Here is a 24,557-nt window from a genome sequence, read left to right as displayed (position 1 = left end):
TAGCGCTATGATGAAAGTTCCTGTCACAAACCCCGGGCCGCTTGCGAAAGACGTTACAATGGCTAACACGCGCCAAGTTTAACAGGCGCTTTTTAAGTGAGTTACCCTACTCCTTGACATATTACTCGAAGGAGTGAACCCGGACAAAGTTGCAATCTTGAATTTACTACTTCGAACGGAGTATGGAGTATCCAAATCGGCAAGGGACGCCTCTGGATTAGTTAGTTAGGTTGCGGGAGATCTTCGTACTCTGACCACTCCGTAGTTAGTGAATTCAACACATTGCAAACACCGCGCTACAATCAAAACTGGAGAGGCCGTTAACCGACAAAATTTTTGGTAACAGGGATGATCTTAACTCGAATCCGGCCCATGGGCGAAATACGACCCGTGCGAATGTTTTCGGTAAAAAGGCACACTTGGCCGAGGAGGGGAAAATGACCATCCTTGAAGGGAGGAGATTACTCCATACGGAGTACTCCGAACATGCATTCGGGCTCATAATGACCTAGATGAAGAAATGCGTCTGTTTCAACACTTGCTGGTGAGGCTCCCATGTGCGTATAATTTTGGGATGCGCACTCAGCACGCCAGGATACGACGATGCCTTACCTGTCATATTGCTATATACTTATATGAGTACTGATAGGGCTGAACACAAATCTCAAGGTGCTTGATAATCGTGGGAATTCTATTCTGAGTCCTAAACGTGCTTCTGTCCCCCCCAACCTCCGCCCAGGACCGGCCTTTTATAACTCCTTGAATTGCCGCTACCCTCTCCGAAGCATATGCGCATGAGTACATCCATCCGTAGACGAGGTTTGGACCATCTCCAGTCCAAGACGGGATGTACCTCTCGAAAGCATCTCTTCTCCAACTCCAGACTAACCCTTCCGGTAGTTCATGTTTCGGTACCGGACAGATCCCTCCCCAAACCGAGCGTCGTATTTAACTCATCCCCAGGGGGTGTGTGTGTGTGTACGTTTTCCAAATCGTATCTACTCCATAAACACTTCGGTCATTGACCCTTTTCACAACCCATCAGGCTTCTTGGGTCAGCAATGTACTCAGAAATGACCCGTTTCCGCTAAAGGAAGCGAAAAGATCACCTAGTTGCTGTCTAGATACTCTGCACGGTGTTGCCCATTTCCTTTCATTTCTTTTTAGCCTAACCACATAAGTCACACAGTCTCAGCGATCGGTCGCGCAGCGGCGACACCATGTATCCCCGAAAACGCCTCAGATACTAATCCAGTTTTCAAACTCAAGTCGGACTAGACACGATTCCGACAGTTCCGGACCACAAAAGCGACTCAAGCGTTCCGAATAGCAAGATTGTTCTTTCATCCGACGTCGTGAACCCGATTATCCCCAGCTTTTTCCCCGCGGAGAGAGAAAAAAGAAATCATACAATCTTCCGCATAAATCCGGTGAAAAATCGATCTGATTGGTATAAGTATCTGAGCGTCGATTCCGTTACTCACTGCTAACCTCATTGGGTCGGTATATACAATAATACCTAACCATCTTCCCATCCACCGAACCATGTGGAATAGCCCATTAATCCAGCTTTCCGATCGTCTATATGATACAGGAATAATAAGAATGCATTGGAGGGAAAAATAAAAGCAAAAGAAAACATAATAAACTAAAAGAAGGTAGCTAATTTTGCGTAGAGAACATCAAGTCAACAGAGTAAGAAATAGGGCAAAAGAACTGCAAGAATAAATGAGTATACACCCAAAAGAAAAGGAGCAGAAGGGAGAAACATGTTGCAAAGTTCGCGACGGCACCTGTCCATGGACTCCAACAATAAGAAGGGAGATATCCCTTGCAATTTGGACGAAAAACATCATTTCAAGAGAGTAAAAGCAAGTTAAAGGTTAAGTGGAATGATAACGTTGTCACGTATCTGACGGAATGAAAATGTGGGGTTCAGCGGATGTCAAAGGCACTCATTTTCAGATCACAACGGAGGGTGTGGAAGTGTGCCGATCCACGAGGATTTGAAAAAGGGCCTTCAAGCTCTCAAAGATTACTTGGTCTTGGACAGGCCTAGCTGGCGGCGGCGGGCAAGGTCGCCTTCCGCAAGCCACTTGCTAGCCTTGACCATCTGAACAATGTTAATGAACTGCTTAGCAGCCATAATCGGAGCGGAGATCCCGGTGATAACCCAGGGCCAGAAGCTGTCCATCTTGTTGGCTCGCGCAAGTTCCAAGGCACCAGCGCTCCAAGGACTCGCGAAAAGAGTCGAGATTGGAGGCATGGCTGGTGTGCCGGGTTGCCCAGATCCTGCGCTTGTACCATCACCGACCGGCTGGAGGAGCGATGGAGAGAGAGTCGGGGATGAAAAGGAGAGCAGGTAGAGGCCAATGAAAAATAGCTCATTCATAGTGCAGAAGACGAACAAGACCATCTACAGCCCCAGGATGTTAACAATCAAAGACTTGGCACCATCTGGGCAAGCTCACCTTATTATTATAATATTGGTATAGGATCCAACTCCTGCTTGAGTCCACTTTCTTGTGGCTCTGGCCTGATCCACCCATGGTCAGCGTGGCATACATATGCATGTAATGACTGGCGAGATCCAAACTGATCAGGCCCTGGAACAGAATCGCCCAGCGAGGCCAAGCGGAGCTCAAGAAAACCAGCAGACAAGCCGTTGTACATCGATCGGTAACCATATCCAGCACCGCCCCAAAGGTTGTGGATTGGTTATAAAAACGGGCCGCATATCCGTCAAGTGCATCGAGAAGACAGGAGATGCTATAGAGTAGGGAGCACGTTCGAGGATGGAGAGGCATGTAGTAGAGAGAGGCTATCGCCAGCACGACTCGAATATAGCCTGTCGCCAGTCACAATTGAGATCAGTACACGGGAAACTAGGCCACCAGAGCAGACAGATTCACAAACATACCAATTATGTTAGGCCAGAACAGGAAAATATTCTCCTTCTGTTCGCCCCGCGTGGATGAAACTCCTTTATGTTTGGAGCCCTTGCGAATTGTGCCGTTGGTATCAACAGATGCGCTGTCATATTGAACTGGTGATGGCTCAGAAGCCTTTTGCTTTTTCCCTCGACCGGTCATCTTCTGCTGTATTGCGGTGTAGTAGGTAGTGCGAGGTTGTTGCTGACGACTCTTATGTTATTGAACAATGTGCAACTCAACCAAGCTAGTGATTCGGACAACACGATACCACTAATTGTTGATAGACAGTCTGGAAAGAGTTCGCATGCAGGGGTAGCAAAGAACACTGATCGCTGTCTGGAGGAAGGGTGTTGGTCTATTGCGGTTCCTTATGTAGTTGCTGGATGCACCTATTCGATCGTGGCGAGAACAAACCGTCAGCAATGACTTCTTCTGCCAGCACATGTCCTTCTTCATACTTTGTAGACAAATGAGAAACAAGGTTCCCTCTGCACTATCAACTAAATACAGAAAGGAGGGGAAATGTACGCACCGCAATCAATTCCTGTTTTAGCTGTCTGACTCTCAAGTTCCTAGAGGGCCCAATATTCAATCTCAGAGCTAGTTCGTGAAGACACCAAATCAAATTAGATGTAGAGAAAAGAAGTGAAATGAGGAACAGAATAAAGGTTGGTTAAGTAATTGATAAAAAGGAGTGATTAAAATATGCCTTGCTGGGGTACAAATAGAAGCTGTAAAAAAGGAGCGTGTCGAAAGGGATGCTGGCTTGATGACAGTATGAAGTTCAAGAAGACATCGACCGAGGGCACAGGCGGCTTGGAGAGTGGGAGTGCCAGTTGAGATTAAAAAGGCATATAGCTGCGCGGTAGAGAAATTAGACGAATGAAAAGAAAAGGTGTCGCTTGCTCAGGTGTTTGCTCTCTTCCTGCATGTCCAGGTGTGCGGTGCTGGATGATGTTTTTTTTGGGTTTGCGGAGCTTGGAGATTGAATTTTGCCTAGCGGGGCCGCCCATTCCGATTGCTCCAACGCGTGCCTTGGGGGCCGTTGAAACTCTTTTAATCTGCGCCAGGATGATCCCATGCCTCTGCGGAATTCATGCTGTCATTAAAAGATTATTTTATGTATGTACATACAATGGTATCCGGTCTATAAGGAAATTTTGGTAGGAATATAGTGCACGAAAAAGAGTTATCTTGCAGGATCCAAGCCAGAAAAAAAAGGATGTAAAAAAAAAAAAAGAAAGAAAGAAAAGAAAATGAGGCATTCAAGCAAATAATCATGAACACATTTCGTAAGTATGCATGGCGGAAGAACAAAAAAACAAATGTAATGGCAATCCAAGTACGGAGTATATGGGGTAAAATCTATAAACCCATTTGAAAAGTGGTCAAGTTGAACGGCGAAGCTGCTTTTCTCATGCTCGTCGCCCTCGCGGAACGGAAGCCTCCTGTTTCCGCCAATCTCTCGACTCTTTTGTGCCCATACTGCCCAGCCCCCCTTCTAGACGTCGTTCCCAACCTCCCAATCGTACCACCAGGCATGTTGCATTGTCGCCATCTTTCGATACCTCGGTCGCAAAGTTGACGACTTCGCGAGCACCAGCGTCTGGCGTCCTTGCTTCTTTGATGATGTCCACGATCTCCTGGTCTGACAAAGCGCCGCTCACTCCATCAGACATCAAGACCATGAACGAATACTCCGCGGGCCCCATTTCAACCCGCCTGGTCTCGGGCTCTGCCGATATTCCGATGCGCTTCGACTGGATGTCCCCAAATGCTCTGCTGTTCGCCAGCCCGCTAATGCGCTCTTCTCCAAAAGAGTCTGTGACGAGTGAGGTGGCATAGCGCCGCAACCTGTTACTCTCGACTGGAGAGGAAGGATGATGGTCTGTTGTTAGTGGAATAGCGATACCCGTAGCAGTAGAGCATAATAAAATTCGGGTGTCGCCAACGTGTGATACCACCAATGACGATGGTGCCGAAGGGTGCCAAAAGGGAGCCGGTGTGGGGGTGGAGATCATGGCAATGCTGCAGGTGCTTCCACCCTTGAACCGAGTCGATCCTCCCACGACGGCATGTCTCAGTCGTCCTGGATTGTGAAGGATATCGAGCTCATTTAAGGGCCTTTCGGCGCGGGCGGAATCATCGTCCCGTTTGAAAGCTTGGGCACTAATAAAGTCATAATCGGCCTTCAAAAAAGCGTATTCTAGCACCTCTTCAATAGGCACGCCCATAGTCATGTCTAGTCCGAGATTGTGCCGTCCAGGCTTGAATCCGTCAGTGTGAAGGTCGTCCTCCCCGAAATAGCAGAAATGAGCAGGCCTAAAGCGTCTAAAATACCCGCCAACCAAGGTTCTCCAGTCGGTAACTAATGCTTTCTCAAGGTTGCCGATTGCCAACCTATTTCCCGGTTGCAGTATCGGAAGATCACCGGAGAGCATAGCGTTTCCCCCGTGGGCTTGGCTCGAGGACGCAAATGTTGGCTCGAGGTCATCAAATCTATGACTGTAAGCATTCTGACTCTCTCGAAAAGCCTCTCTGTTCCGGATAGGCCTGGGAGGCAACGCTTTTTTCTGTGCATTCTTCCCAAGGCTGGACCCCAACTCAAACGCTATCGCAGTCTCTTGAATATATCCATGTAGTCTATCCCTCAAGAACTCACTACACACCGTTCCTCCATGCCCGTCGAACACGCCGAAATAAAACACTTGAGGGTCGCCAATTGCATTTTCCGCAACCGGGTGTTCCACATGTGCATACTCTTTGTCTCCGGACCGCTTGCCAATTGTCAGGGAAAGCGGAGGTCGCTTTGCAAATGCTGGGAGTTCAATGACACCTGCTTGATATGTATCTTCATTTGTCGGACGAGACCCTCGCGACACGGATGCACCGAAATGATGTTTCGCGCTCCGGAGGGGAATGCGTACAACTGTAGTTTCCCGCGATACGCCGACAGGCGACAGGACGGTGGCGGGAGATGCGCCCTCAGAGGAGCTTATGTGAGGAGTGGACTCTGAGCGAGGAAGATGGTGAGGTGGCCCGGCCGACACGCGGGAATCCGGGTGGAGAGAGGAGACCGGTAGGTGGGTTACGAAGTAATCATGGAAATATCGCCGCTCAGACTGCCTGGCTGCGGCGGAGGCATGCTGAGGGGGTTGTTGAGATCTCGAGCCTGAGACGGCGTCAGTATGCTGGCGGCGTATGAATGTTGCGATAAAGCCTTGTGGTTGGGCAGTGAGAAAGAAGGTCAGCAAAACCTAGTCGGCTAAAAAGCAGGTCTGGAGCGGAAGGCCGGACATACTGTAGGTGTCAGCAAGTGTCCAAGCATGGACTCTCGCCGGTTTCACAAGCCGTGAACTCATTGAAACATCGATACAAACAGCGCCTTGAGAGCTTCAGAGAGAGGAGAAGATGGTCAGCACTGGAGGGTTGACATGTCTCCCAACCCTCCGGATTAGAGGCTGACCTTGCAAAAATAAATTATACGGATCCTGCAGTCGATCTGCAACCTCATTAGTCTTGCATGCATGGATAGGCTTGGATGGATGGCTTGGATGGCCGGGCATGCCAAACTTCGCTGCGCCGTCTACCCAATCCTGCCAGCCGGCTAGCGCCTTGGCGGCCCATCCTCACCAGCGAGTGATCCTCGTGGGCCGGCCTCATAGTTGAGCCCTCGCCAATCCGAAAGTTGAAACGAGGCGTTTCCAAGCCAAAGGTCTATCGCAGATGCTTGTTTGTCTGAAAACCCCATACTCCGTGATGCGAATGTCATCGCCGGACCCTTATGTGATGCGGAATTTCCATAAACACCTCGACATCGCTGCCGGTATCGGGCTGGGCATCCATCATCCTGTTTGTTCGGGGTTTCTGCCAGAAGGAGACCTCTCCCACCGCGACTTGAAATGCCTACGAAGTAACTACTAGCTCTTTGGCAGGCATGAACAGGTACAGGATGTTAAATGATTCATGATAGCTTAATTGAGTGACCACCAATTCTCTTAGACAAGAACTTTACGCCGCCTCTTACTCATCACAGCCCATTGGAGAAATGATCCATATTGCAGAGAAGGAGATCCATAGGTGGAACATACATACAATTCCGAATCAATCTACATAAGCTTTCCTCCCCTTATTTCAAATCCAGCGAATGATGCCAGCACGAAAGAATAGTAGGCAAACTCTTGGACATGAAAATAAAGCAGTTCTGCAACAAAATATTTTAGACCTTCCGGAACAAGCTTGAGCGATAGATATTCGCTCGGGAAGTGTTTGCTCAACATATTGAAGGTCTTACAAAATATATGATTTCTTGGATATTGCCATCCAGTCCGTGCACTCTAAACTCCGTATGGAGTACCGAGTGAATCTTTGTGTTTCCTCATTTATCCATCTCATGGAGTGTTTAAGGAAGTCCTGGCCACATTTCCTTTGAATAGGCCTCCTTTGAGCTACTTTGATTCCAGATACCCGCAACGATGAACTGGTTTGGAACCACTTTGAGAGGGTCTGGGCGAGCACGTCCTATCCCGATTATCCTGCCTCGCGTCACTTGAAGGTTTGAGGACAAGCTTGATAAAGGGCTAGATGAATGATGGAACTCCTGCGCCTTCGGGCGAAGTTAAGCTTAACTCCGAGGTTAGATGTTGCACGGAGTATCCGTCAAATAATAATATTTGGCGTAGTTTCCAAGGGACCTGACCAGCTCAAAGGAGAAATTCCGCTATTTCATTGATTTCAAGCACTGAGCTACGCTGTCTGGATTGAGTGTATTGCACGAGACCTTTGAATATGCCAGTGCATTGTATAGGTCCTGGATAATAAGGGTCAATATTTTTGTCCCTGGCACGAATTCGATCGATCTTCCTTGCCATGTGTCTCTACCTATCTAAGATCTCAGCGGACCTGACTCTGAAGACAGGGCGGCTAAAGACATAGTAACCAACGGCCCAGCACCAGCAATCTCCAACTCCCGATATGCATATGTGGTTATGTTCCGGCTCTTTGTAGTTCATCACCGCGCGCACATCGCCCTTCGTCTGCCGATTCCCTGTATCGCATCAGCCACTAGTGCCACAAGTATATACAGGGTGCTTTCATGACTCACCCAATTTCTGCATCGGTTTGGTGGGCAGCAGTTAGGGTTATCAAGGCAGTCCTGGTAGAGCTCGACACATTGGGGAGCTCGCATTTGAAGACTGGTACCAGTGTCTGCGCCTGGGACAGCCTCCACCCGAGCAACTGCGAGTGTGACGCTAGCGAAGAAGAGAAGCACGCCGAATTGCATGTTTGCGAACCGCCTATACTACTGCAGTCAGCATTGAACCGTCTAGCCTAGGTGCACCGTTCCAGTGAGGTTTGTGGATCAATGTGTGTGTATGGGTTCGGGAAGTGATACTCAAGGCTCCTGATCGAGGATTAAGACATTTCAGGGAAAGTTTACTGGGGCTCTCTGCTGGCTTTTATATTACATCAAAACGATCAGGATCTGATGAGGCATATTCTGTTAGCGTACGGCGTATGCAATATGCATATTTAGCTATCTGCTGTGTTAGTGCAACACAACGCATGATCGTCCTTGTATGAGCATTCTTAGCTACGGAATGATTACTGCTACTGTCAATACAGCACCAAGCAGGACAAAAAAAATAACCCTGCTAAGAAACATGCGTCATTGGCTCTTTTTGTCGGGATCCGCCGTCCCCGGATGGTTAGCTAAATGATAAAGTAGACGCTATTCTAGGTGTCTGAAGTCATTTTTACGAAAACATTTCGCTGACCTAGAACAATGTGGTCAATACGGAGTTCTATTCAACATTATTAAAAGCAAGTGAAACATGCTAGTATGACGCTTTTGCCCCCGCTGACCATGTACACCAACTGGGTTGGGTTGCACATCGTTCACCATCTACCATGTCCAACGCCCGTGATCGGAGATGGCCCCCAGTATATACATAATCTTTTTGGCGTACAGATTCGAAGGGGCTAAAAGAGGTGTTACAAAGCGGGAATAGAAATTTCGGCTGGCAAGTGGTCCACGGGACGTTTGCACATACCACAATCACCCGTTGAGCAGCTCAATAGCAATCACTGACTCGTTTATTTGCTTGAATCCAAGCCCCCGATTGCCGGGAATATTGGGTGGATAAGGCGCCTTCTAGCGCGGAATTAAACCGTTACCTGGGGCTGTGTGAGTCAAGTCACTGCGTTCCCAACCATCAGAGAAATCTCCCAGATACGTTGTTTCTGAGATGGTAGGACGTAGAGAGACTATGACTTTTCTCGCCTCGGTGCTCCCTTGTGAATTAGTGACGTGTCACCGGGAAACGCGACGGCATAAGGGATAAATTCCAGCATGGTAAGGGGTTGGCCATTGAAGGATGAGAGGAATGAATCAGGCCCTTAGGCGTACTATCCACGGGCTGCATCCTAAAAAGACAGGCAATGGTTAATCGCTGGGTGGAAGCATAAGGGCAAACTTGGAGACCCACACAATGGCAGCAGGAGCCAGGAGGGAGGCCTGGATCGTTAAGACCGGTGAAGGGGCCGTACGGCTGGAATGATTTGCAAAGTGAAGAGGATAGCATGGAACCACTGTCTAAGAGAATACTTAAGGCTCACACGATCGGATATCATTTGGGGCAATTAAGTGTAAGTTGGACGCGTGCGGCCTGATGCACCATAGCTGCATGCCAAACAATCGAAGCACCAAGACACTAGGCTGCCTTTTTTGCCGCTCCCGCGCTCCCTTCCTTCAACTCGAGCTTCCCAAGCTGAGCGGGGGCAGAAGAGCTTCGCGTCCTCCGTACTATCTTTCCCTGGCGTGCTGGGTTTGAAGGTGCTTTCACCAAGGGCTTAGCTCTAGGCATAGTTGGCCTTGGTGGTGATGCTTGCGGCCCCGCCTCTCCAAGGGGCGTTTTCGAGGGTCCTCCGGCGGTAAGATACCCTCCCTGTTTCCTGGAGCTTTCTAGCTAACGCTGGCAGCGGAGCCAAGTCCTTTTCAACCACGAATTCTCCATCTGCCACCCGCCGCAACTGGCCTGGAAACTGAATATTTACGTTGCGGAAGCCGATCTTTGGCGTGATATTTAACGTGATAATTCGTGGAGTCCCTCCTTCAAAGCGAACGTTGACTGGACTGTATTTGATATTGAACTCGTACGGTCCAGAGTGCATGTAAAGAGATACGTTGTGAGCAGCTTTCATCACTTTAGCCAGGTCAACCCAGGCCTGGGTTCCCACGGAGTAAATGAATGGAGAGAGCTGCTCAAACAACGCGTTGGTATTCTCGTTCATGCGCTTGTGGAAAAAGTTTTCGAAAAAGAGCCGGTTGCGAAGACGCAGCACTTGCAATCCTATTGCGCCATAAAGTGAATCACGTCTTTGGGCATGAAGCTCTACAGCATAGAAAGGAGTTAGCAACAGAGTTTATGGTGAGAAAACCTTAGGCTAGGCTAAGAAGAGGAAGTGAGCTTACCATCAGGAAGAAGCCTAGACATTCGCGAGATATCCATGTCGATTTCTCGATCAAAACCTCTGAAAACATCCAAGCACAAAACCGATCTCATGAGGAAGGTGGCGATAACCTTGGTAATCGCCAGGAATCGGTTTTCATTTAGCAGCAACAAAATTGCAGATGAAACGTCGGCAACAAAGTCTAAGTTCACTCTGAATTCATCACTCATGGCGTTATAGCCGGTGTCCCAGTCATCTCGCGTCTTGGAGTATTTCTTCGCCCAATCTTCTATGCTTCCGAAAAGGGACTTAAACTCCCTAGTGAAAAACTCGGCAGTGAAGATTGGGTCTCGGATCGTGTTGTCCTGTGGCCCGGCAAACAGAGACGCGAAAGTCGTTGATGTCGCACTGTTCGTCGCGGCGTTCGAGTCGGACAACCGTGAGCTCGCTTCGATCGAGGTACCGGTGGTCGTCTGTTGTGGTTTCGACCGAGCTCTGAGTTCAGCGGGCAACACAACAGTGCTGAGGTCGATTTCCGGCGGAAGCTGTTCAAAGATTCTCTGAAGATGCGAATTCTCCGAGTCCGCTTCGACATCAGTCTTGGGGGAAACACGTCTCTCAGACTTTGCAAAGCGAGCAGCACGTTGTAGCCACTTCTTAGGTTTGAGCACCAAGGACTTCAAGCCACTTGATGACTTCTCTACCTTCTTGCTCGCGGTGGTGTCGTGCAAGGAGGATTCCAGCTTGAGAACCTTGCTTTGCAAGGCGAGAATAAGATCACGATCTCTTCTGCCTTGGGCTTCCGCATGACAGAGCTGTGCATTTAAACGCTCCAACGCTTCGGTGAGCCGAAGACGCGACTGCTCCAGCTCGCGGACCAGCCTCAGTTGCAGAAGAGCTGATACCCCTCGAAAGGATGGATTCGAGTCCATCTTCCTAGGAGCACCTCACCCTTTCAAAGAATGAGCTTGAAAGTTCGAAAAAGAGAAAAGAGAGCTTTGAAGGAATGTTTGGAGGCTTATATAACCTATAAAATTGCAAGGTGGTCACGGAGGAGGGTAAGGACGGAGAGTGAAGATAGATGTCAGCAGTGAAGTTGTTTGTTGCATAAAAAGGCGTAAGTTGTCACGGTGGCAAGATTCCGGAAGATGCTATGACTGTAGGGAGAAATGCGATACTTCTTCCGGCGTCAGGTGCTTAGTCGGCGACATTATATGTGAATGATGCTGTTTCCCTCTCGCTCAAAACTGCACGTTTTCAATCAGCGTGCTGCTAAAATGATACTTATAGCCCCTGTACAATGGTGGCATATGGACACAATGGCACAATGAGAAACTCATCAGAGAATATCAAGTCCAGAAGGCCCGCATATTGACTCCTTTGAAAGACCAAAGGGGAGAGTATGGACAAAAATGGGTATTGTAGAAAGCAATGTGGGATGAAGAAATGAACAAAGCCAGGGGACCTGGCTTCAAATTGCCGTCACTCAAGTATGCAATCACTTCAAGGGGGTGAAATACTTGGGGGATTAGCCGCACATCACAATCAGTGAAGTTAAATCTAAGCACGCATATGTGTCGAAAGTCTCCGGACCGATTACACCTTGCTCGGGAAGTAGCTGAAAGTTAGAGGAAGGATTTGGACCATTTATGGAATGAAACCATGCATTATAGAGAAAGCTTAGAAAGAGAACAGCACTAATTCATTGAATGGGATAAATTACAAAGACGGGTTGCTCACAAAACCAGGTGATGGGATGAGGGTCATTAAGTTGCAATCAATGGGTATGTAATCCGGCGCTTGAACTGGATCCATACTTTTGAGGTAATCGAGTTAAAAAAGACATGAGCGAAACCTAATCCAATGTCAGATATCAAACGCTCGGTGATGCTGGGGGAAAATTTGCCGATGTTCTCCAGTTGCGCGACAAGTTTCCGCCAAGTTTCCTCATGGCAATACCTACCACGCCTCTTTCTTAACAAGGAGGTAATCGGGGTCTGAAAGGCGGTGACTAAATGGCCTTCGTGCGAGAGAATAGGCTGCTATATACGGCGTCGACGACAGGTTGTGCGGTGATTTGGCGTCCACCAAAGAATCGGCCGTTCAAGCCTTTGATAGCATTCTCTCCGCCCTGGACACGGTCAAATTTGAGATAGATATCACCTTGCGCGTTCGGGTCTAAAGCAATGTGGACAACATGGCCATATTTTTCCTCACACTCAGCGCGGACATCGTCTTCAAGTTCCTTGACCCAACTATCGCCTTCTTCCCTATAACAAGTGTGAGTAATGGAGCTGTTGAGGAAAGAGGTGGAGCTGGACTTACTCAGTAGGATCAAACATGTTTCGGAGTAGCACGCATCTGCTTGCCATATTGACACTGACCGGCAGTGGCTTAGCCTCTGGACGAGCTTTCGGTGCCTTGCGTTTGTCGTCGGCGGTAGTATCTGCAGCAGGTTCATCTGTTCTCGCAAGTTTCCTCATCAATGCGTCTCTGCTATAATTGTTGAAGTTCACACCGGCAACATCTGTGTCATCCAAAGCACTGGCGCCTCCAACGCCTTTGTCGTTGTCGCGGCCTCCCGCACGATCAAAATTGCCCCCAAGCGCAGTCGCAGCCCCACGGCCACCTTGACCGTAGAGGGAATTTTGCTGGCCCTGGGCTTGAAGTCGCATGAGGTTCGTTGCGGGATCGGAACTAAATTTGTCATTACCAAGGCCAACACGAATAGGTCGACCAGCGAGGTCAAAACCGTTCATTTTCTCCAACGCTTCACGGGCTTGGTTAGGATCACGGAATCTAGCAAGGAGGTTAGGACGGAGCCAATGTCGAGGGGCAATGGCTGAACTTACTGCACGAATCCATAGCCTCTGCTACGGCCGTTTTCATCTTTTTGTAGTTGAACAAAGTCAAGTTCGCCAAAAGGCTCGAAAACATTCTGTAAATCGCTCTCAGTGATGCTGAAATGGATATTACCAACGTATAGTCTGTGAAACGGAATCGAGTTCTGATTCCCGCTCACATGCCCCTCGGTATTGCGGGCGGCTTTATTCTTCTCAGCTTCGGTAAATTGGGCGATGATGGGAATTCCTAAAAGTTTCTGGCCAGTAAGCTGGATGGCAAGTGGGACTGATTCTTCGTTTTTGAACTCGACGTAGCCGACACTATAATTCGGATATACGTTAGCACTTCGATAATATATCGCTGAGACTGATACCGAGAAACGTACCCTTTAGACCTTCCGCTCACGCGGTCTTTGACGATCTGAGCATCTTTTACCGGCCCCGCTTTCTCAAAAAATGCAATCAATTCCTTTGTTCTCAACCGTGCAGCTAGCTGCTGCACAAAGACTGTACGCTTATCACGTTCATCCTCGGTAAGCTGTGGTTCTGGAGTTTTACTACGACGCTTAGCGCTCAGTGACCGCTTGCGCCCATCCTTATCACGGCGGCTACGACGTCTATCATCATCACGATCATCATCGCGGCGTGATCGACCACTCGGCCTATAATATCTGTCATCGTGAGGTGATCGGGAACGGGTGCGAGCACGACCGCCGCCTCGGTAGTAGTCGCCACCCGAAGAGCGATAGTCATCGCCATAGCGATCGCGTCGGGAGCGGCGTCTGTCGCTGTCGCGGCTCCTGCTTCTTTTTCTACTTCTGTAGCTCCCGTTAGCACTTGCGCGATCGCTCCTTGGACTTCTCATCTCTTCGTCTCCATCAGCATCCTTTTCCGAACGACGTTCGCGACTCCGGTCCCTGCGCCGGCGGTCCCTATCGTGGTCACGGGATCCATCTCGGATTCGATCTCGGTCACGGTCTCGGTCGCGGTCGCGGTCTCGACGATCACTACGGTCTTTCTTGGAATCGGAGTCGTGGGTTTTGCTTACTGCCTCCTCAGTCTGCTGCGTTGGACCAGGCTCAGCAGTCGACTCCAGCAGAGCTTCAACGTCGATACCTGACATATTGGAAATGTGTTGGATTTAAACCCTGAGGTGCGAATGCAGAGAAAGTGGATCACTTTTGCTGTCCGTTAGAGACGCGAGACGAAGAGTGGCTTGATTGAGCGAACCCTTGTTGCTTGTCAAAAGATACTTTCGAGAGGGACTTTCCACCTCTATCACCAGTGTTTATTTTCACTTGATGAATAAAATCTCACTCAGTATGAAGGAGTAGGCTAGTCTGTTTCCTCTTGCGAACTGATGCCTTCCAGGTGGTGGGAGATTGAAAAATCGCTCTTCGGGCGCTGGACGCACAAAATCGCCACCGACCAGCGTCGGCTGACATAAGCAGGATCGCAACTTCGTCTTCCTCGCTAAGGCTGATAATTGGGGAGCTCTGCCTTCAACTGACCGACTGCAGAGTATCGAGTTCGTATCAGTCTCAGTGTCCTCTCTCTCGAATGGTAGGAGGCTGGGGCTGGGGTGGGCTACACTCTAACGTCCACTACTGATTGCGACATCTTATTTCGACAGTCATCGGTGCATATAGAATTAAAGTGGTATTATACGGTGTACTCCATACAGTGAGATGAAACGCCCAGATCAAACCCCGTCCACTGTGGTTTCATCGCCCGAGGATATCATTAAAGGTGTGTAGTTGCTAAGGCTAGTCGAAAAGCAAGAAATAAACATATGAGAGCCAGCAGTAATAGAGGTACGGCGAAGAAGCTCTGAATAGGGCGCATTAAAGCTCCTTCCAGGACATTGCACGCTTGCGCACGCCGGCTGGTGTTTCAAACAAGCAAAAAGCAAAGTAAAAGTGAAAATCGAGGATTATCAGAAAGTGACCTACTATAGTTCAAGGTTACATACGGCAGGAAAAGCAGAATTCGGTACCAGTCGAAGCGGTACCATGGAACGGGAACGGGGAAATTTCATTCGGCCTTCGCAGACGGAAGTGGAGGAAGTTCTGTTCCAAACACCCTGTCCCAGAAGCGGCTGGTGACGCCAAAACCGTTTTCATAATCTGCAAAGTGATGCTGTAGGTGATATTTCTTGAGCTGGCGGTAATAGGCAGGAAGGCTAGGTGTGGTGTAGGTTAGAAACAGCATACGCAATCATATTATCCTTTACAAGAAATTGATACGTACTTTCGGTGATGCAGAAAGTAATGCGTCGTGTCGTAACACACGTATCCGAAAATTCCTCCACAATACACCAGCACTGCCGCATACCAGTTGTAGAAGAACACGAAATGGGTAAGCTTGTAGAAAGGCGCGGCTAGGATAAGGAACAGCGCAGGTGGCATGACGAGGCGGTATTTGTCCATAGGCAGGTAATGGTGAATTCCATGAAGCAGGAAATGAAGGCTGAGTCCAACACGGTTATCTGGGAGATAACTATTTTATTTGTTAGCCAGTTCAACTAAACGAACGGAAGAAAAGGGGAGAGTAAGAGTAACGTACTCGTCGATATGAAAAAGGCACCGATGCATGCCGTACTCCACCAATGTCCAGATGAACAGCCCAGTTAACCAGTACACGCACCCCATCAGTACGTTCCGGAGACCAGCAAATCCAATCGCCATTCCGTATGCTACGCATGGAAACCAGACCATCGGAACAACCCACCATGCGGTTTTGGTCAAAGGCTCGAGGAAGTTGCCAAACAAGGGGGCAGAGGAGCCTCCATTGTAGTGCCGTGGGCGATGGACCTGCTCGAGGTAGAACGCTTTCGAGAATCCGCCAAACCAAAGTTGACCAAAGAGAGGCCTGCTTAGATCCAAAAACTTGTGCTCTTTATAGTCTGCAGTAGCGTCGGTGTCGATGGAGAGGTCTTCTTCGCTGGACATTCCGGTCGCAGCGTACACTCGTCGCCCATTGCTTTGGATTATGCACCCGTTTGGCTGGCCGTTCATAGTGCCATTAGTGTCTGACTTGGACGTTGACTCTGAGGTCATAAAACCGATATGATATTCTTCCAATATCTCGTAGGCAGCCTCGCTGTGCTCGTGTGAAATGGTATCCCGCAGGATCTGGGAGACATCCCGGCCTGCATGCTGCAAAATCAAATCACCACCACCTGGGTGGTCATCGACGAAGGAGGTGACATCGTAGACCTTTGATCCCCGTGTCACCCAGCACGATTTCGCGGTAGAGTGCGATTTGACTTCAGAGGACGTGAAGGTCGGCAGTGTTCGCCCAGGCATGGCTGTGGATGTTCGGGATGTTGGTAACGCTGGCAAAACGAATGAACAGGCTTTGAGAAACGAAGGAAGGTTTGTTCATAACATGCGAATAGTGAGTGAGGGAATCCGGGCAAGCCGCTCGCAATGGTTTGAAGATGTGAGGTGCTGGAAAGAATGACAAGGCGCTAGTCGGGTTTCCGGGATGGGGTGACTTCGCGGCCACAAAGTTGTACCTGCGCGCCAAAACTCAACTCGAAACGAACTTTCGTCCCTTTTAACCAAACGATCTAGCCCGAAGAAAACTCTAATGCGGACGTTGATTGGGTTGCCGACGGGCCGCTTGCAATTTTCTCACCTTTACCATGGATCAAGTCATCCTGCCCTCTTGCCCTGGTGTTCTGTATTCAGGGTTTTCTTCGAGGACGGACATTCCCGTGCTATTTTCTTTGGTTGTGCCGGAGTACTCCGTACTCCGTAAGTACAGGGTAAAGGTGACCAACGCCACCCTCCGTATACAGACTGGGCTTCTCATCATGAATCAGTTAACCCGGAGCTACGACAGACCGGAAAAATAACAGCTCCTAAAGCCAAAATGTGGGTGCCGGATTTTAGAGGAGAAATTGAGAGTGCGAGGAGTGTTCTCTTCTTTGCTAACTCCGGAGGACTTCTGTAATCTATCATCTGCGGTCTTCGGTCGCCAGAGTCACACGGTGAATCCCGCTCATTATGCTACGGCGATAAATCCAGTATGACAAATGCTCAGTCTTACTTTGCATTCAACTGAACGACTAGGTATTGTTTGAGAGTTTTACTGATTCGGATTGCCAAATCCCCGTACTACTTGGAAACATAGCATATATTTATGCAACATCCTTAGGCATGTGATGGGCAAGCCAGGGCCCAAAAAGATATGCGGGGTGCAAGAGACGATTAGCCATGTTCTAACAAGTTACAAGCTCACGAGCCGTTGGAGATTTCCAGATAATCTCCAACGTCATCTCAAACTGTCCATCGACTGCTTCAGTGCCGTCAATCAAGCCCGCAAATTCTCAGATCACGTGGCTTGAGCGAGACTCGTCTCTTTTGCAGTAGGGTCTACTTCAAAATCTCCCACGATTGCTTGTTAACAGAAATCTTGTCTCAAGTTGGGCGAGCTTGGTCGATAGAATGTGGTTGATTCACCGCGCATTGCTCCTCATCGATACAAGTGCGATTTGGCGTCCTCTATGTGGACATTCGGTGGAATTCCGTGGCACAGGCACCAGTCGCTATGAGGCGAAGAAAGGGGGTAAGGGATGCAGTTGTTGGATAACTCCATACTGAGCAGGATTGTGTTGTTGTCTGTTAAAGCCTAATTTTGTCTCTAAACACACCAAAACGTCCTGCTGACGTCTTAGGTAGGAGAGCAGAGTCAGCTCTGGAAGATGCTTCCTTGGTTGTCGCCCACTTTGAAGATAGTTAGCCATTGGCATATGTTGTGTAACTAATCTTGCCACCTTAATCTGTTGTAACATCTCTGGTTAAACCCAAATGGAGTTGTCACCAGAGGCTTTGGCTGATTGGTGAACCTTAAGTCAACTGTCTGAATACGATGAATTGCGTTTCCAAGTAGCTACTGTTGGCGAGAAGGTGGGCGTGATAATAACTGTCCGCGGTCTTGGTGAAACCCTCCCTGGGCCTGGATCTCTCGGGACCGAACGTTTTTGGGGCGGACTGAGACCGAGGGACATCTGGTGTTGGATCATGAAAATCACCCAGAATCGAGGACTGACTCTTGAAACAGCATCGCACACTTGACAGCTGACGACAGCGAATGAGCATCGGCAGTTAGAGATCGGGAGAGGTTGAGCTCTTTTGACAAGGAATGTGTTTCGAGAACTCTGCCCGCAAATGATCTGCTGATAGTCCGGTCCAAGCAGGACAAATCAAGGCGGCTCACCAAGGACCTCGACCAGCAGGGCAGCTAAGCCCTTTGAGATCGGGCCCACCAACCGTCCACTTTGAATTTTCCTTGTCGATGCAGAACGAACATTTTGTAATAATCTGGATGCCTGGCCCCAGGAACAGATGCATCGCCAGCAATAAGCACCCAATGAAGGGCCCGACTAGCCGAGCGGAGACATCAAAGCCGGTGCAGCGGGCTGTCGAAGCGGGCCTCTTCGCCTTCACACAAGCTTCATGCTGCCCTGTGATTGAACGCCTCCACTCGCAGTGTATCTCTGAGATCATCGCAAGGAAAAAACAAAAGTTGGCAATTGGCTGTCACGACATTCTCCCTCTTCCGATCCCTTGTCCGCACCGGGGCCCTGGTTCAAAAATGATGTGATAAGCTGCGAGTTCCCACACTAGCTCGTCCCACCGCGACTGCACGGACGAGGGTGGGAAGTCCCATTACATATTTAACACATATGTAACTATTATCGGCCCTTCGTGGGTGACCCTGTCATTGCTGGGGAGGATGCAAAGGGGATCATTAATATTAGGGGATCCTAAGAAAACGCTGCAGCCGCCGTCCCGTGTCCAGTCTGTCAAGTCATAGTCCCGACAGGGACCAATCAAGGGCGGGCGAGCACGCTTCGAAACAAGGCGGTTGCGCGACGAGCCCATTCTCAGGCGGTCGTTAAACTAACCTCTAGGCGTTGCAGGGTGCAAAGAAATTTGATTTTTTTTCCCCCCCTCGGTGCAGGCGATCTCCGTGACTTCTCATGACACGTCTCATCACACAGATAACGTCCAATTCCTGGGTCGTTGCGAGTGAGACTACTTAATACTTTTGGGCCCGTCGATATCCCGAAAGACCCGTCTGTAGGTTTCATTGAGAGTCTGGAATTAGAAACCTGAATTTGCTAAATAAGAGGCCAGCAGCCCGAACGTCACACCCGCAATCAGGCCAAAATGGACGATCACATGTCCCCTTCAAGCCGGAATCCATTGACGACGTACTTACGCCAACTCCGTCAAACCAAGACATCCTTACCCCATGGCGAGCTTGTGTGCGTTTCAGCGTCTCCAAACATAAGCACGGTGGCCGCTCTATTAAGACTGGCTTGCGCCGTTGGCCCATATATCGCTGTTTTACAAGTACATGCCGATATAATCGACGACTGGTCGCCTGAGGCCGTTCGAAGGCTAACAAATGTTGCAAAGAGATTTAGCTTCTTGATTTGGGAAGGCGGGCGGATTTTGAATACAAAACGGCGGCCAACGGGTCAACACGCACTGTCGAGCCATGAGATAGCCAGAGACGTCGCTATGGCACGGAAACGTTACACAAAGGGAATCAATGTAGCAGCCTGGGCTGGATTGGCCAGTACGTGGGTTATTGGATCTGAAGGACAGGATAAAGGTGGCTCTCAGCTTATTCCAACTCTTCGTCGGGCTGCGCGAGAGACTGTATCGCGGATGACTACGTCCGTCCGCACAGAAATCAGCGGAGGACAATCGCCAGGTATAGATGGAACTGACGATGATGATTGTGGGGATAGCCCTTGTGAAAATGAAGAACAAGACCAAAACACCCTTAATACAGCGCTGGAAGATTTGGATATCTCGCCGCCGCTTCGGAAAAGCTCGGTGATATCTCTCACAAGGACGATTACTCAACACGAAGAACCTTCAAGACCTCCTTTAATTGAAGTGGATGATGACTGCGATTGTGGTGAAATCAATTCAGAGAATGAATCGGCATTAGCCGTAACTGTGACTTCACCGCCGCTTCTTTCCAGGGGGCTCCTGATTTACCTACCGAGCAATGGCGATACGCAATCTAAGTCTCTACACAGACAGGCCGCCATTATTTCAGGGAAAACTCATAATGATTTTGTGGTGGGATTTGTGACGGAAGAGCCATGGACGAACGTTCGGAGAGACCAAGCCCTCGCAGAGAGTTTACGCCGGGCATGTTCGGATGAACAGGATGACCTCGACGAAGATGATGACGAGGAGGGGGAAGATGGGAATGGCAAAGATGAGGGGAATCTCAACAATGCGGAAACTTATGCGATATTCAGTCCGCTTGAAAATGATCATGTTGGCTGCAGCACCAATGTTCATGAGCCACGTACAAGCGCCGGGGAGAGCCTATCATCACAAGGACAACATTCGTCATCCCGCCATAAATCAGGCTTGGGCACACAAGCTCAGCAAATTCGCGCATTGCATCAGCTTGTCGCCCAAGCTCTATCACTTCTATCAACCATGAGCCCTGCTGCTCCTCTGAGCTCTTCAGATGCAAAGCAAGGTTGTCCAGATATCCTATACATCCCCGTCATTACTATGAACCTTTAATTTTCCCTTCTTGCATTTTTGATGCTCGATACAGCCTCATTTTTCTCTCCAGATAATTCCTCCTTTGAATATGCATATGATTTGCCTATAAAGATCGATGTCATTGATGAGCCTAGCATTTGTTAGAGATCCTTTTATCCATACCTTCAAATTTCGTTTTGGTGATTTCATTCTATATTCGGTGCGCGCTTGCGATCACTTCGAGATTCCCGGGAAATGATATGAGCTTTATGTGTTTAACGAGGTAATATGCGATGAAAATGATTATATGAGTTTCAATGATTCTTCCTTCTATCTCGCTGGAGCGTGACCATCCCGGCGTAAGCTTTGTATAGTCATACCGTCCCGATATGTCAATGACGCACAGACCTTGCCCTCGACATCTTCAGATGTACTACGAATCAGCGTACCCGCCCCCCTTTCTCCCGCTCCTGATGAAGTTTTTCGGTTGCACATGGGCTAAGGTGCAAGGTATTAACCTCCATCCAGTCGTCAAACTGCGGCAGTAGATCTCAAAGTAAAGCAACATGGGATAGGGAGAATTATGTTTCAACACATATACTGCCTACAGAGTACGACGTACGGTATAGCATACTAGACAATCCGCGACATCCAACTAGCAACAAACTAACATTGAGTAGTTGGTTAATGAACCAATGGAGAGTCTAAATTATATACAAAATTCATGTCGCCATCCCGGAGTCGCAAATGGCAATTAAATCTATTACCTAACTTAAAAACAATCAACTTGCTTCCACTAACATCGGTCTTCCCTTGATCTCATCCAGTCCGTACCATACAATAACCGCAGTCCAATCACTGCGGCAATCGCACTAAACACTAAGGCCACAATCCCTCTCGGCTGGAATCCAGGCGCCAACGGTGGCGGAGGCACATTCTGATTCGACAAATCCAGGAAATTTTCCGTATTTCCACCGGCATTGCCTTCATATAGATGACGAGCTGCACGGCATGTCGCGTAGTGTGATTCCGGAATGGGATGGCGTTTCTCGGATTCGCGGAACTGTAAGGGAGCTTCGATTATGGTTGCCATTCTATATGATAGTGAAATAGTCATACTCCAGGATTATCGGCCTTGAAGCGAAGCACTGCATTCCCGTTTGCATTCACGAGGATGGTATCTCGTCGCATTGGTACTTTTGGGAATGTTGGGTTGATAGAAGTATCGAATGGTCTGCCGTCCTTGGGGGAGCGGTAAATGGTTTGGAAGTTATGTCCATGCAAGTGGAAAGGATGCTTGCCTGGATCATTATTGTTGAGGATAATTTTGACGGTCTCACCATATCAAGGACAAATGGATTAACATAGGGACTATATATCATTGGGTTTGTGACTAGGTTTTCTGGAGCTGTGAGAGCTGTGAGAGCTGTGAAAAGCGTGGGAACCTTATGTGGAACATAAGTGATATCGTTGAACCAGGCACTGTCTGTATACTTTAAGCCACACTGGCAAAGAACATGGCCAGTCTGAAGATTTTTGGACTTACTAGTTTGCTCCATCCCCAAGATTCTCCATTTTCACATCTAATATTATCGTGTGACTTTATCATACAAATAATATACTCTGTTTATGTGGTCAAGCACTCCCTTTGTTTTCTGATTTACAGTGGGTGATCTCTACTATATCTATGGAGTGCTTGTGAAAAAGTTAATCAGCCAATCCCAAAAATAAGAAAAGAAAAAAGGGAATGGGAAATTAAACAGCAATCCACAGCCAGAGAGTATTCGCTGTTGCAGTTTGGTTGTTGCATACAGTAGCTATCCAGCGGGTTTGTCATGGCTGGGCTGCAACCTCTACTCACTGAGCTGCATCTAGAGGTCAAAGACAAAAAAAAATATGATTCTGTAGAACTATACAGAGCTAAAAGCACTTTGCGCCATATTTATTGTTCACTCAATCATATAACCCTCTGCGATACACTTCACATCCTTTGAGAAATTGACTCCTTCGCCTTCCATTTCTACCAAGGAGACACCGAGAACGTCAACGTCAACAAATGGACTGGGCTTGTTGAAACGGACAGTCATAGGGAAGAATTCGTTTTCGTCACCGTCAGGGTTATTTGATTCAAACTCGAAACTGCCCGAATTGTTAGAGTCGTCGACATTTCCAATGTTCCAATCTATGCTGTCTCCGGTAACTTCGTATACGGCGTCAAAACTGGAGATACTCGGCTCAACTGTGTGGAAAGGAATTGTAACAACGACATCTTTTAGGCTCTCGGAGCCGGAGAGCTCGTATTCCACCGTTACTGTAGTAGAATCAGATCCCTTGTTAATCCAGGCAGTGAACGTAATAGGTAGCAAGTCGGCGTCGTCGCTGCTGGCGACACGCCACCGCAAAACTCCAATAGAGTTGTTCGCTGGAAATCGTTTTGACGTGTCTTTAAGCTGGATGGTTTTCGAGTTGGTAAAGAGCGCCTTGTCCACGTTCGGGTGAGTACGGTACTGTGCGCCGTGTGTTGGGTTGGCTTTGAGATCAAGCTTCAACTTCGTGAATGATTGATCGGAAATGCGGAGCTGCAAATCCCCCTTCACTTCAAAAGATTTCATCGCACCATCCCGAGATAGTTTGGCAGAAACCGTTTCGGCTACAGTTATGTGTACTGCCTCGCGGTCGGTCGACACGGATTGTCTGGAAGATACAGGTGCTACTCCAGCAACGGCAGCAGGGGTTGCGGAGACAGGAGCAGATTCTTCAACTTCGGGTCCAAGGTCTCCGCGGACTTTCTCATAAATGTCTGTCGTCTTCGATTTCTTACCAAGTTGCATCCCTTTACCTCGGGATGGTAGAGCCCTACAAAAATCAGTGACATGAGCAACGATACGGGCATATGGGTGGTTTGCACTTACTTTGTGAATGTTTTCTTCTTCTCTGCTTCATAGGTATCCAGGGTATCGGGAATGGTGGGTCGGGTAGGCTGACTGTAGACCGGATAGGATGGGGCACGAGGGGCCGTTCCTTTCGCCAACCGCGCAGCCTCTTTGCGTTGCATCTCAAGCTGCCTTGCCTTTCTTTTCCTCTCTTCGCTCGCTTCAAGTTCCTTGTTCTACAGGGTGCAGATGTTAAAAATGGTGACAGCCAATTATTATGGATTTGAGGACATACCCGCTCAATAATTTCCGAAATACGTTCATCGTGACTCTCCATTTCAAGGAAAGTCTTTATCTGAGATAGTGTGAGATTCTCTCGGTAGCCCAGCGTAACCACCTCATCGAAGGCCGAAAGGAGTTCGAAGGCATTGCGTAGAATCTCGCGTTCATCAAGACTTTTGCAAATGCTCGTGACCACCTGAGCAAAAATATGCAAGCTGTCGATATCCTGGAGAATGTTTGATTGTTTGTTCGTTATCAGAACGATGTAAAGTTCGTCCAGAGGCTGATATACGAATCTGACGTTATCCTGTTCGACGGTGGTGTGTTGCGTTCCGGAATCGGCAAGTTTGGGGAACGATGCGAGGAGGGCCTCGATTCGCGATCGTGCAATTTCACGGAACTGCCGCGAGAGGACGGCTTTGCCTCCGCGGGTGCATATCGACGCTGCGAGAATGACCTAGGAGCGAGTGAGTCTGCTATGGACCCGATTCCGCCCTGCCTTTCAATTGACTCACCATTTTTGAGGAAATTAAGCATTCAGCATTCTAGTCAATCCAAAAACCTGTAATCAGAGGAGAAGAGATAGCTGTTAAGAATGAGCTGGGGTTGTTGGTCATGGCCTCCAGGGTGAAGTTGAAT

The 24,557-nt window shown here is 48.7% G+C and overlaps 9 protein-coding genes across 9 annotated transcripts; 1 reads left to right on the top strand and 8 right to left on the bottom strand.

Annotated features, from left to right (window-relative positions):
• Positions 1-2,035: 2,035 nt before the first annotated feature.
• PIS1 (CDP-diacylglycerol-inositol 3-phosphatidyltransferase) lies at positions 2,036-3,092 on the bottom strand (the record flags this gene model as incomplete). The annotated part of the gene is made up of 3 exons (XM_003068965.2): positions 2,036-2,416; positions 2,472-2,848; positions 2,921-3,092. The coding sequence occupies 3 exons, from the start codon at positions 3,090-3,092 to the stop codon at positions 2,036-2,038; spliced, it is 930 nt and encodes a 309-aa protein (XP_003069011.1).
• A 1,171-nt stretch (positions 3,093-4,263) lies between these two features.
• On the bottom strand, positions 4,264-6,440 carry D8B26_005582 (uncharacterized protein). Its single transcript, XM_066124925.1, has 3 exons — positions 6,400-6,440; positions 6,235-6,326; positions 4,264-6,153 (listed from the first exon to the last, which is right to left on the bottom strand). Exons 2-3 carry the CDS (start codon positions 6,293-6,295, stop codon positions 4,349-4,351), a joined length of 1,866 nt encoding a protein of 621 aa, XP_065981006.1. The 5' UTR covers positions 6,296-6,326; positions 6,400-6,440; the 3' UTR covers positions 4,264-4,348.
• Positions 6,441-7,650: 1,210 nt separating this feature from the next.
• On the bottom strand, positions 7,651-8,416 carry D8B26_005581 (uncharacterized protein). Its single transcript, XM_066124924.1, has one exon. It carries the CDS (start codon positions 8,215-8,217, stop codon positions 7,945-7,947), a length of 273 nt encoding a protein of 90 aa, XP_065981005.1. The 5' UTR covers positions 8,218-8,416; the 3' UTR covers positions 7,651-7,944.
• Positions 8,417-9,791: 1,375 nt separating this feature from the next.
• Positions 9,792-11,317, bottom strand: D8B26_005580 (uncharacterized protein; the record flags this gene model as incomplete). The annotated part of the gene is made up of 2 exons (XM_003068967.2): positions 9,792-10,327; positions 10,408-11,317. The coding sequence occupies 2 exons, from the start codon at positions 11,315-11,317 to the stop codon at positions 9,792-9,794; spliced, it is 1,446 nt and encodes a 481-aa protein (XP_003069013.2).
• A 760-nt stretch (positions 11,318-12,077) lies between these two features.
• Positions 12,078-14,513, bottom strand: D8B26_005579 (uncharacterized protein). Its single transcript, XM_003068968.2, has 4 exons — positions 13,615-14,513; positions 13,238-13,549; positions 12,711-13,184; positions 12,078-12,655 (listed from the first exon to the last, which is right to left on the bottom strand). The coding sequence occupies exons 1-4, from the start codon at positions 14,349-14,351 to the stop codon at positions 12,397-12,399; spliced, it is 1,782 nt and encodes a 593-aa protein (XP_003069014.1). The 5' UTR covers positions 14,352-14,513; the 3' UTR covers positions 12,078-12,396.
• A 290-nt stretch (positions 14,514-14,803) lies between these two features.
• On the bottom strand, positions 14,804-16,698 carry SCS7 (fatty acid alpha-hydroxylase). The gene is made up of 3 exons (XM_003068969.2): positions 15,794-16,698; positions 15,479-15,727; positions 14,804-15,410 (listed from the first exon to the last, which is right to left on the bottom strand). The coding sequence occupies exons 1-3, from the start codon at positions 16,534-16,536 to the stop codon at positions 15,263-15,265; spliced, it is 1,140 nt and encodes a 379-aa protein (XP_003069015.2). The 5' UTR covers positions 16,537-16,698; the 3' UTR covers positions 14,804-15,262.
• A 2,408-nt stretch (positions 16,699-19,106) lies between these two features.
• On the top strand, positions 19,107-20,873 carry D8B26_005577 (uncharacterized protein). Its single transcript, XM_003068970.2, has 2 exons — positions 19,107-19,320; positions 19,378-20,873. Exon 2 carries the CDS (start codon positions 19,411-19,413, stop codon positions 20,800-20,802), a length of 1,392 nt encoding a protein of 463 aa, XP_003069016.1. The 5' UTR covers positions 19,107-19,320; positions 19,378-19,410; the 3' UTR covers positions 20,803-20,873.
• Positions 20,874-21,485: 612 nt separating this feature from the next.
• On the bottom strand, positions 21,486-21,954 carry D8B26_005576 (uncharacterized protein; the record flags this gene model as incomplete). The annotated part of the gene is made up of 3 exons (XM_003068971.2): positions 21,486-21,523; positions 21,565-21,826; positions 21,883-21,954. The coding sequence occupies 3 exons, from the start codon at positions 21,952-21,954 to the stop codon at positions 21,486-21,488; spliced, it is 372 nt and encodes a 123-aa protein (XP_003069017.2).
• Positions 21,955-22,704: 750 nt separating this feature from the next.
• On the bottom strand, positions 22,705-24,531 carry D8B26_005575 (uncharacterized protein). The gene is made up of 4 exons (XM_003068972.2): positions 24,434-24,531; positions 23,932-24,375; positions 23,676-23,872; positions 22,705-23,619 (listed from the first exon to the last, which is right to left on the bottom strand). Exons 1-4 carry the CDS (start codon positions 24,434-24,436, stop codon positions 22,713-22,715), a joined length of 1,551 nt encoding a protein of 516 aa, XP_003069018.1. The 5' UTR covers positions 24,437-24,531; the 3' UTR covers positions 22,705-22,712.
• Between the last annotated feature and the right edge of the window lie 26 nt (positions 24,532-24,557).

The sequence above is a fragment of the Coccidioides posadasii genome, chromosome 3, assembly GCF_018416015.2.
Source record: "Coccidioides posadasii str. Silveira chromosome 3, complete sequence".
NCBI lineage: Eukaryota > Fungi > Ascomycota > Eurotiomycetes > Onygenales > Onygenaceae > Coccidioides > Coccidioides posadasii.
This window is presented reverse-complemented; position numbering and strand designations above follow the sequence as displayed.

What these genes read in the sequence shown, in the direction of transcription:
- D8B26_005575 (XM_003068972.2), bottom strand. An exon ending in TTTCGGAAATTATTGAGCGG is followed by an intron (nt 23,873 to 23,931) that starts GTATGTCCTCAA and finishes TGCACCCTGTAG; the next exon opens with AACAAGGAACTTGAAGCGAG. An exon ending in AAGAAGAAAACATTCACAAA is followed by an intron (nt 23,620 to 23,675) that starts GTAAGTGCAAAC and finishes TGATTTTTGTAG; the next exon opens with GGCTCTACCATCCCGAGGTA.
- D8B26_005577 (XM_003068970.2), top strand. Translation starts at nt 19,411, where the DNA reads ATGGACGATCACATGTCCCCTTCAAGCCGGAATCCATTGACGACGTAC.
- D8B26_005579 (XM_003068968.2), bottom strand. Translation starts at nt 14,351, where the DNA reads ATGTCAGGTATCGACGTTGAAGCTCTGCTGGAGTCGACTGCTGAGCCT. An exon ending in GTGAGCGGAAGGTCTAAAGG is followed by an intron (nt 13,550 to 13,614) that starts GTACGTTTCTCG and finishes TCCGAATTATAG; the next exon opens with TGTCGGCTACGTCGAGTTCA. An exon ending in AACATGTTTGATCCTACTGA is followed by an intron (nt 12,656 to 12,710) that starts GTAAGTCCAGCT and finishes CACTTGTTATAG; the next exon opens with GGAAGAAGGCGATAGTTGGG.
- SCS7 (XM_003068969.2), bottom strand. Translation starts at nt 16,536, where the DNA reads ATGCCTGGGCGAACACTGCCGACCTTCACGTCCTCTGAAGTCAAATCG. An exon ending in TGCCTTTTTCATATCGACGA is followed by an intron (nt 15,728 to 15,793) that starts GTACGTTACTCT and finishes CAAATAAAATAG; the next exon opens with TTATCTCCCAGATAACCGTG. An exon ending in TACTTTCTGCATCACCGAAA is followed by an intron (nt 15,411 to 15,478) that starts GTACGTATCAAT and finishes CACCACACCTAG; the next exon opens with CCTTCCTGCCTATTACCGCC.
- D8B26_005581 (XM_066124924.1), bottom strand. Translation starts at nt 8,217, where the DNA reads ATGCAATTCGGCGTGCTTCTCTTCTTCGCTAGCGTCACACTCGCAGTT.
- D8B26_005582 (XM_066124925.1), bottom strand. Translation starts at nt 6,295, where the DNA reads ATGAGTTCACGGCTTGTGAAACCGGCGAGAGTCCATGCTTGGACACTT. An exon ending in GACACTTGCTGACACCTACA is followed by an intron (nt 6,154 to 6,234) that starts GTATGTCCGGCC and finishes CCCAACCACAAG; the next exon opens with GCTTTATCGCAACATTCATA.